Source organism: Triticum urartu, chromosome 3A (assembly GCF_056163025.1).
Source record: "Triticum urartu cultivar PI428250 chromosome 3A, HENAU_Tu73, whole genome shotgun sequence".
NCBI classification, from domain to species: Eukaryota; Viridiplantae; Streptophyta; class Magnoliopsida; order Poales; family Poaceae; genus Triticum; species Triticum urartu.
In genome coordinates this window covers 546778743-546789219 of record NC_141875.1, presented here as the reverse complement: position 1 = coordinate 546789219, position 10477 = coordinate 546778743, and the positions used below count along the sequence as shown (strand labels likewise).

The 10477-nt window shown below is 41.9% G+C and overlaps 1 protein-coding gene across 4 annotated transcripts; it reads right to left on the bottom strand.

Moving 5' to 3' along the window:
- Positions 1–265: 265 nt before the first annotated feature.
- LOC125544991 (insulin-degrading enzyme-like 1, peroxisomal) lies at positions 266–10336 on the bottom strand. Of its 4 annotated transcripts, none has more exons than XM_048708809.2 (26): positions 9867–10336; positions 9691–9766; positions 8402–8469; positions 7638–7729; positions 7438–7511; positions 7247–7290; positions 6857–6908; positions 6448–6567; positions 6266–6378; positions 6009–6171; positions 5787–5879; positions 5591–5676; positions 5230–5316; positions 4979–5082; positions 4520–4622; positions 4326–4421; positions 3992–4181; positions 3804–3865; positions 3557–3661; positions 2747–2948; positions 2438–2646; positions 1629–1762; positions 1500–1551; positions 1333–1419; positions 1023–1145; positions 266–720 (listed from the first exon to the last, which is right to left on the bottom strand). In XM_048708809.2, the coding sequence occupies exons 1-26, from the start codon at positions 9987–9989 to the stop codon at positions 466–468; spliced, it is 2913 nt and encodes a 970-aa protein (XP_048564766.2). In that variant the 5' UTR covers positions 9990–10336; the 3' UTR covers positions 266–465. The 4 variants fall into 4 exon arrangements, with proteins under 4 accessions (XP_048564766.2, XP_048564767.2, XP_048564768.1 ...); XM_048708810.2 differs by having other exon boundaries at positions 1629–1753; positions 9867–10333; XM_048708811.2 differs by lacking the exon at positions 7638–7729 and having other exon boundaries at positions 9867–10329.
- Positions 10337–10477: the final 141 nt, after the last annotated feature.

Sequence of the window (10477 nt, the reverse complement as noted above, 5' to 3'; positions counted from 1 at the left end):
TCGCCCACGGCGCACCGGGGCTCGTTCCGCTGCCGCTGGCATCGCGCCAGCTACGCGTGGGGCAGCGGCCGCGGGAGGGCGGCGGCGATCGGGGCCGTGCCGTAGCCGAGGCGGCCGGTGACGCGTGCGAGGATGGTGACATGACACCTACGGCGGGCACGTGCCGCGCACAATGTTGTACGTGTTCTCGGCTTATGCATGGCGCCTTCTTGTCCGCTGTGATCGTCAGCTCATGTCAATGTACATACCTGTCAGAAGAAGTAGATGCAGACAAAGTAGCAATGCATGTTTAATTTCTATAAGCTGGTACATTTGTTCTGAAAATAGCATCACATGGTTACTCCATACATGAAGAACAGCATTGTGCAATCGTGTGCGACCATTGAGAAATCAATCAAAATTGGGTTCATGAGTGTGGTGACAGACTATGTACTACACTACAGCAAACAAAGAACATGTAGTATGTCAGTCCATTGTGATCAGGCCTGGACCTCCCTTCAGCGAGCGGTGCAGAGGCCTTGATCGCTTGAAGCCGAATATGTCGGTAATCCGGCAGGTTTTGGGCGGATCAGCCTCGGCAATCGCCTTCTTGAACTCTGCCAAATGGTTGCCACTGAAGACCTGCACGCTTACTGTCCTCCTTTGAGGGGCGTCCACCTTTATGTACTCGTCGAAGAATTCGATGAATTCTTCTTTCTTGAGCTCTCTTAGGAGAGCAACCTGCAAATGATTTTCGAGGTCATATATCTTGCGGATCCTGGAAACAGCCCTTTTTCCCTTCGGAAAAGAGTGGTGTGTTTTCTTGAAACGGAACTTTTGAAAATTGCACTAGTTTTGGCCCCCTTTTCCGGCTTGCCTTTTGTTTTATTATGCAATTTTCTCTCATACCCCCACTGTCTCAAAATAAGTGACTCAATTTTGTACTAACTTTGTATTAAAGTTAATACAAAGTTGAGTCACTTATTTTGGGACTGGAGGGAGTATATCACAGCGTGTATTGTTGCCCGAACAAAAGCACTTACCTCAGACTCAACCCTATCAAACTTGAGAGTTCCGGCTTCAATCTCTCCCCAGTAGAACCCAGATTCCTCCCACAAGTTTTTAAATTTCTCCAGTTTCGAATCAATAAGTGATTTGACATTTCTCTGTCATAAGAAAAACACGGCAATGTCAAAATGCTTCATCAATGCCAAAACCTTTTGTCTTTCGACGAAGAAGACACTAATGAGCTAATGTAGTCCAATATGTGGAACAGATCATATCATGAGTAATTGAGTATGAAAGAGATGCGCAATTTGGCATGGTACATCAATTAGTTCTGAAGCCACTAACCTTGAAATCCTTGTCGGACAGTTCATGGATTTTGCTTTCGAATGTCTTAAAGAATTCATCAATTCTAGAATCAAGATATGAAGGATCCTAGGATTCCGTAATAAGGTCAGTAGGAGAAAGTGGCAAAAAAGTATGTCATATTTGTTACTCAATCTTTCAACATGTACCTTCACTGTGGATTGAATAACAACCTCGAGTGCCCAGACTCCACGATCAGATCTGAGGGATCAAAGTAAGTTAGGATTATAAATGAACAGTGCAAACAAAATGTGTATGTTTCTCTTGAAAAGACGTACCTCAGAGAAAGATATGTTATATACCCAAGTTGCTCAACAGTCCGCAGCTGGTTGAAAGCAGGCTGACTAGAAATTAGAGAGAACAACTCGAGTTTGATATTTGAGAGGGCGTCGTCCTGATGGACCTGGATGCATTGAATATGCTTATATTAGTAACCTGGCATGCTGCTTGTTATAGAACGCATTTGACATGAGACAGTTCTTCTACTTCTTAGGATATTACACAACTCCCTGTAGAACAATTCTCACTTTGTATTTTAGTACTTTGAACTACTTGAACCACTTCTAATAAATTTGGCTGTGTGCATCATGATGATGCAGAGGCCGGGGCCTCCCCTTCTCGAAAAAGATAAAAAAAACTCCCTGTGGAACAATAATTCTTAAAGGAAGTTAATAGAGCAAAACCTTCAGCGTATTTTATATACCTCGTCATGTCACACTCAGTCGCATCACTGTATTTTATCGATTCGACATGTTATTGAGTCAGTAGGGCCTCACTTAGTGGTTCAAGCATGCCATTGCTCTCCTCACAGACAGGTCAAAAATAATGTAGCACTAATTATCTGTCCCCTATGAACATGCCTCTTATGCATGTTCAGTCGTGCCATAGTCCACTCCACATTGTTCGAACTACTACTGGGTTTTTACCTATAAAAATTACTACTGGATTGATCATAACCAGTAATTATCTGGGAACAGGCTTGATGACCAGCCATTAGTTTGGCTACAAATATTAGAAGGTACTGATCACCAACAAGTAATCGCCTTCGATAACATGAACTGCTTCAAAGTTTAGAAGAAGCCTATACCTGAATATATTGGACAACCGATGAATTCTCATTCTTCTGATTTAATCCTTCAATTTGGTAGCAGCATTTTATCTCTTTTTCAAGCATGATAACCCTCTTGACCAGGTATTGTGATGGAGACATGGGTTTGAATACAGAATTGGGGGTATTAAATATAGTATCTTCAATCTCCTGGACAATAGACTCAGCCTCACCTGGCTCAATGTTTCCTACAAGAAGAGTTCTTAATTATTATTAAGCACAGTCAGGATTGCATTTCAGTCCTGTCCTTAACATTTAGTAGAGTATTAACATGGAAGTTTACCAAACCTTGAACATAGCATTCCAAGTATGTCTTCGATAGCAAGTGCGGCACAAACTTCGCAAGAGAATCTGACTCAAGCTTAGAAAGAGCTTGAAGTTTCTCTACCAAAGGCCATTTTTTCTCTTCCAATATTAATGAGAGATAATACGAAGCTTGAGAGTATGGTTGGCTGAAGTTAAAATTTTGGTAGTCCTTGACAGAAGTTTCCTGTGGTAGCAAGATGTTGGTTAAAAAAAAGTAGGCATGAAAGAAATAGTCACAGCTTCAAAAAGCACCACTAAGAATCTGAAGGGAAAGAATATTCCCAGTCTAAAAATCAACAATGGTGAGAATCCGTACTATAACTGCAACTAAATAAGTACTGTGTTGTAACACCCTCACCACAAATCTGCTACAATGGATCTTAAGAAGTTGTTAATTTTATATAGTGTCTAAATTGATGTGCTTGTGTAAATGAATATGTAGTCTCCAAAACCTTTGTTATTCATATTTAAAGAAGGTTGCGATAAATTTCACAGAAGTATGTTACAAAAGATGCAAAATAATGAATCATAATTATGTATGCAGAGTGTTCAGGAACCCTTTATGAATTTGGTTCTAGCAATATCGTGTCCGCAACTTAAAATCTGAAATACCTCAGTTTTGATCATCTACCAGTTGCAATCCACAGGATAAACAGTGTTCAGTGAAAGAAAAATTCAACACCTTTTAAGTTGATCCACACAAGTTGATGAAGAAGACACTAGATAAATATACAAATGTGTCCGAGCTAAATTATGACAGTTGACAAGGAAAACTAAGAATCCACATCTGACCTTCAGGGCAGAAAACCTGTTTGGTTTAACTACAAAGTTCACTATTTGCTTCATTATGGCATGTAGCAGAACTCTCATCTTGTCATTGTAACCACCTACAGACACCTTCACAAAAAAAAAATCAGGCAATTGTTTGAGTTCGAATTTAAAACTGGGTAAAAACCAGCAACATCATAATGCATGAAGAGCAATTTAGCTGTCCGGAACACTCATAGGAAACAGAAAGAATGCAGCAACAGAACTAAACCTGGAATCCAGTAGAAGTAAGATATATCGAAAAGAATAAACCCGCAATTTGAGCATCATAAGCTACAAAAGGCAGAAACTAATTGTCAGTGTATATTTATACATAAAGTTGGAGGGAACAATCCCCAGATAGTCTGTTCAATATGGTAAATATGCAATTATTCACATAATTTCAGAATTGTTGCTTACCATAAGCATTCAAGTAATCGACTAACAAATCGACAAAGAGACTTGTAGATACGGCTGCTTCGGGGGAGTGGCTTGACAATGGGCAGTGGAAATCAATTATAATGTAAACCTTCGGAGTGAAGAACAGCATGTCGGGCTTATACCACAGCCGTGAAAGTGGCGTCTTCCTTAATATTGTCGGAAATGTAACCTGGTGAAACAGTTCTACTTTTGTCAAACGTAATATACTATGTTCGATAAAGTATATATACTTTGTGAGTATATATAAATTTTGATAATTCATACAAAGTGTGCTAATGTGAACACACAACAAACAAGCCGCTCCAAATTTTACCTTGTCTGGCACTTCTTTAAGAGATAAATCCTTTGGAACGAAAATGTTAGGCTTTGGGAGATAAAGCTTCTCAGTAGGAGCTTTTTGAATCCATTGCTGCCAAATAGAGACATAAGATGAGAAAATAATAATTGGAAGATGATATTGCTGGTGCGTGTGTGGGTAAGGGTGGGGGTTGGGGGTGGGGTGCAAACCTTTATCATGTATGGAGTGACATTTTCAATAGAATATGATGTATTGTACCAGGGCTCAGCACAATTGGTAGATCCTTCAAACTTTTTAGATTCACAGAGTATTCTACAGACATAGAGAAGTATTGCATCAAAGAAAGAATGAAGGCATGATATTCCGCATTGTATGCTAGTTTATGTGCATAACCGCGGATCATTTGACACAAGCTTATCAGCAAAATTGAAGTTCAAGATATGAAGTAAGGCCATGGCCAGTAATAATTCTTTATTGATGAGTCCCAGTATCAGTTCCTCCCTCTGTAACTTAATGTAAGACGTTTTTGCAGTATATTAAGTTACAGAGGTTGTAGTAATTAAGCAATGGCAGACTTCTGCATATACATTCATATGTTGGCATACAGAGAGAATATGCATATAGAAGCAGGAACAATCAAGGTTGTCATGTGAACGGTGGATGCTTACCTAACTCTTTCGGGTGACAATTCATCAAGTATCATATTTATTCTATTTGGCGCATACTTTGACGGCAATGATTCTCCAACCAGCCATTCCTCTGGTGGGAACAACTGCAAGTCAGTTCATAAGCATATCAGTTAGAAGAAAAAAGATACTACTGAAGTACAAAGAGATATACATCAGAGATTCAGAGTTCACAAATTATTGATCACAAGGAACTGTAAAAGCTGAAAAATTAGAGCTCTACAGAAACATACCCGCATGCTTGAGACAGTGGCTGTGACATAGCTGATTGGATGGACGTTGTCTTGATAGTGGAATTCTGTTTCATTTATTGACGCAAGCTAGAAAACAACGAACACGATTAGTATGTATATTTATGTAATTAAATGAAATCATAGTTTCTCCTCACTCTGCTTATGAGTTGTAAAATTTTGAACTATGAATTGCTTCAGCAAACAACCTTGGGTAATAAAATTTAAACTCAATGAGATCGTTTTATTAAAAGAACACATCAGAGTCCATGGGTGCAATGTTCATAATCAAAGTAACTGCACATTAGGAGCATAAATCATCAAATAACTACATACATGATTAAACGATGTGTCTGTCAGTTACCTCATCAAATATCCATTCATGGATTCCATCTTCTTTTAATAGGTGGATGTATTTGAAGACCATCCCAATAATATCCTCCATGTGGTCTGAAATCGTTGGATATGCACATAGCTTACTAAACTGTACTTCAAGGTGTGCTTAAAACTTAAAAAAAAAGGAAATGTTATAAGAGAGCATAATGAAGATGAGATCTTACCATGACCAGCATCAGTGAGCCTCATGCCTACTGAGAAAAAAGAGTATTCATTGCTGTCACTGCCGGCACCAGCCACCAAATCCATGGCCCATCCTGATGTAATAAAAATAGAACTGTCACAGGTCACACAAGTTGACACAAGAAACAAAAAAATGACCAGTAAAAGAGTACATAAGCTGGCAAAAGAATATTTACAACAATATACTGCTGAAGTTAACTTGCCTAATTCCTTTATAATATGGAAGATGGATCCCTCGCCTTCATGCCCAATAAGATGACTGAGATAACGGCAAGGACCTTCTTTGTAGAACTGGATGTTAGGTGTAACTGGCCATGATATTTTTAGGTAGTCGCCTTCTATTATTGGGATTGCTTTGACAAGAAGCTGCATGACAAGGACATAAGAAAGTACGCGAAATTACATATCCTTTGCCATTCCTGTATTTACTTTTAGTGTGGCTGGTGTTGTTTCAAGTTACCTGTAAATGTTCAGCTGAAAGGGGCTGACTTGGACATTTGAAGCTTCTCTGGTCCGTGTTTTTGACGTGACTAAACAGGCTTTCAACTAAGCTTTGAATGCAATCGAGACTCTCTACAAAATCATTTTATCAGTAACAAATAAGTTCAGGTATGCCAAAATTGACGAACCTGTACTACTTACCTTTTCCATAAACAACAAGATGCATCAGATTTGCTGAATAATTCTCGTAAAACTTGAGAAGCTCAAGCCTGATGTCCAAACCCCTCTCTTTTGGTTTAGTTTCCAGTGTTTCCCAACTTCCTAATGCATTAAATAACATAATTTCAAATAAGATGCAAATTCCGGAAGGAGATTGTATATTAGGCATGCACAACAAGATTTTTAAAAAATATACATGATTTTTGTTAGCATTTGTATGTGAATTAAAAAAGCGTGATCTCTGAATCTGGTAGAAACATATTAAGGGTTAGAACACAGGAATACTCAGACGTCATATTGATTTGCATACTCGCTTATACAGTAATACAAAACAACAACCATAATTAGCTGGATGAGTATTAGCAATGTCTGAATACCAACAATTGCTTACCCGTACTGAATTTATGGTAAGGATGATCCTTTGAGGCCAGATGCTTTTGAAGCTGTGAAAAAAAATACTCAAAAATGAAGTAACAGACTAACAGTGCAGCAGGGCTAACGGGATATACAGGATGATGATAAATCAGGCTAAGATCATGCCAAATATGGTTAATTTGAAAATAAACTGGCATTCTGAGTAAGTGAGTATAAGCCCGGCTTATATAATGCCAAATTGGCTTTATATATAAAGCAGGGCGAAAGTCTTTTTTGGTATATCATGCCAAATATGATTGTATGAAAAGAACAAATATTCATAACGCAGTTTCTGATGCAGATATGACATTATTGCACGAAAGAATATCACATGTATCTAACTAAGAAGGTTGAGACTCTGAAGTACCTGATGCATTCTCCAGCCATCTGACAACAGATTTTTCTTGTGTTCTGTGAGAACAATGAAATATAACATTATCCACAATGTGTTTCTTAGTTCTTACTACTCCAAATAAAACATAAACATAAAGTAATTGTGATAAGCTAAAAGTTATGTTAGAAGCAAATAGCACTAGAATGTATAAAGCAACTGCTCACCAGAATCAACAGCCTTGATCTCTCTAAGAACAGCATCCTGCGACATCAGTGGCTTAATGAAGAACTGGGCAAATCTGCGCAACACAAATCACCTACTTATTTATTGTTTTATAAAGAATCATGCAAATCTGCACAACAGAAATCACAACCTGATTCAATGTGCATGCATTAACTGAAGAAAATACTACTAAGAAAGTTACCTATCTAAGGCTTCTTCGAAATTGTCCGCGTTAACATCAAAATAGAAATTCGTTGTCTCGGAGGATGTAAAGGCGTTGGAAGAACCACCGTGCTGATATTTTTCACGACATGCCAAATACTCAAAAAAACTTATAATCCAAGTACACTCAATGTAACTTCCAAAGCACACGAAATAGAATATTTAAGCTGGTATCAAATAATTATATTGACGGATCCCAGAAATAAAATCATTGAACCCTTTACAAGCTTATGATAGGACCACAAAGTTGTTCCCAGTCGGAATATTAGTGATATTTTATGCATAGCATTCGTCCTGCCATGTATTGGCACCACAACACCATAGTGCATATTGGCAACTGGCAATAGCATGCACTTAAGCTTAAGCCTTCAGAGTTAGGTGTATTTGATTAAGAGTGTGGCAGTTAACAGCTCGGCCTACGCATAACCACAGTTTATGGCAAGTAGGTATCATTTGGTCATCACAATGGAATAGGAGGTGGCCTATTGTACAAGCGTAAATTTCCTTGCACAATGTAAATTGTAAAGCGCTGATATCAGTCATAAGCTACTGGCACACTGGCACCTACCATAGTCTAACATGCATATTCCTTTCACCTGTTCTCTAATGTGTAATTTTTTTATTGGCCCAGAATCATCTAATATGATGCACGCGGAGAGGGTAAACCTGGTTCAAACTCTTACAAACCTGGAATTAACGTGAGTAGTAATTGCAAGCAAACATATGCAAAATGAGAAGAGGTACCTCCGAGATATATTTTGTATAATCTTGTTCTCCAGGGTATTTCTCGCTGGCATAAAACAGCATATGCTCTGCAAGCAAGTCCATGGTGATAAATCAAAACAAACAGAAAACAGAAGAAGAAAAATGCTAAAGAGAAAATCAGTTTTGATTTGATGCGACCAACATTCATCGTGCTAATCGTCTCCTCCATACAAATGGTTTACTACTCTATACTTACACTCGTCGAATTTAAAAGTTGTGAAGCAAAAATGGCCCACTCTCTCTATAATAAACTGGCACTGTCCTGCGTGTTGTACGGAGGGCCTGTGTCGAGTAGAATTATCTTGTGCTGTTACCACGGGTAGAATTTCACACGCCAGAGAAAATACCAACACGGACTCGTGGAGTGAGAGCATCCAGCAAGCTGCAGGGATCCTACTAGGCAACAACGTGTATGGGACGTTGAGCAGAGCAGGCTGCTAATCTAGAGAGCGACAGGTTCCCATATCCTGCAGGAGCGGTGGAGCCCGCCCAACCAAATTCGTGTCTCGCATGAAACTCTTGGATCGCTCAATAAACGCAGAAATGCAGAATTATGTGCAACACATGGTACTGACGTTATCAATGATTCTTGGCTGGAAACCTGAGAAGCATTTAAGAAAGACATTCAGCTAGCCGGCAGTCGTACACTCGTACTCTGCTACCGGCGAAGGCAGAACATGTACGGCCCGATGCCCGCACCACTGAGATCAATCATGGATGCTCTGAACTTTAGTCCGAACCGTCAGTCAATGGCGTGATCCGACGGTGAAAACACGCCGGGCGACACTGACTGGACCAAATCAATGGGCCGATTCATTCAATCAGCTTTTCGATTGGAAAAGGGAAAAACATCCATTGACCTGGCCGCAAATCTGCAACGCCATCATTGGTGCTCAGGAACGCCTAAAGCAGCAAGGCACTGCCCAATGGGGGAAAAGTGGCCAAGGAAGGAAGCATTCCTCCGTCACTCGATTCCATGGAGACAAAACTGGAGGAGACCCCAGCCGGATCCCAAAAGGGGGAGGAGATTCATCTGACGCCGACGCCGTTGCGCAGTCGGAGAGCAGGAGCGCTGCGCTGGGTCCAGCGAACAACCCCCATCCAACCAACCACTGCCTGGCCAGAAAGTACTAGTACTCGCCCCAGGAATCCGGTGGGTTTGTTAGATCACGCGCGCCCGCGCAACGAACCGGAATCGGAGCCACGGTGTGGAGATGGCCGACGGCGAGGAGAGTGGACGGAGAGGGGAGGGGAGTGAATGGACTCACCGAGGAAGTGCGCGAGGCCCTCGAGCCCCTCCGGGTCGCTGAACGAGCCCACGCCGACCTCCATACACGCCGCCGCCTGCGCACAAACAACAACAACGCCGGATGAATCACGCGCGGTAAAACGTCGACCAACCGGCGAGCATTCAGCGAGCGAGAGAGGGCGGGCCGGGGCGGACCTTGTCGGTGTCGGCGTCGCTGATGAGGAGGCACTCGAGCGCGTTGGGGAGCAGCAGGCGGCGGTACTCCCGCTTGTCGCTGCGCGCGCGGATGAACTCCACATTGCCCGCCGCCGCCGCCATGCGCGCCGGGCTCTCCTCCTCGCTCGCTAGCCGCGCTTGCTCCGGTCTCCGGTGGCGGATTGGAGGCTCGGGGCTTAGGCTAGTGGGGGCGCTAGTATACTATGCTTTGTCGTTGCCGCCGTCCCGTTAATATATGGAGGGCAGGGCAGGGGGGTGGGTGGCCTCGGCCTTCGGCTTCGCTTGCGGCTGCGGGAGCCGGGAGGAGTCTGAACTCTCAAGTCCGAACCGAGGTGAACTTCACTTTGATGATGGGATGGCCGGATGGGAGACGTCTGTTGCGCGGTTGCGATGGTGCTAGATGACGAACGCCTTTTTTCCACCGGCGAATGACGTGCCCGCGACGGCGAGGGGGTCCCTCCCCGGTTCTGAGTACTCCTCGGCGCTCGGCGGTCCCTAGCCGGGTCGTATAGGCATATAAATAGCAACAAATTTGGAAGAAACGTAGAGGTAGGCATGACAATTAATCGTGCCGTGCGAGTAGTCTGGCT

Bases quoted from the DNA above. Each gene is read 5' to 3' on its own strand.
- LOC125544991 (XM_048708809.2), bottom strand. From the start codon at position 9,989: ATGGCGGCGGCGGCGGGCAATGTGGAGTTCATCCGCGCGCGCAGCGAC. The intron at 7,512-7,637 runs GTAACTTTCTTA...TGTGTTGCGCAG, and splicing joins TTCGAAGAAGCCTTAGATAG to ATTTGCCCAGTTCTTCATTA. The intron at 5,317-5,590 runs GTAACTGACAGA...GTTGTTTTCTAG, and splicing joins ATGAATGGATATTTGATGAG to CTTGCGTCAATAAATGAAAC.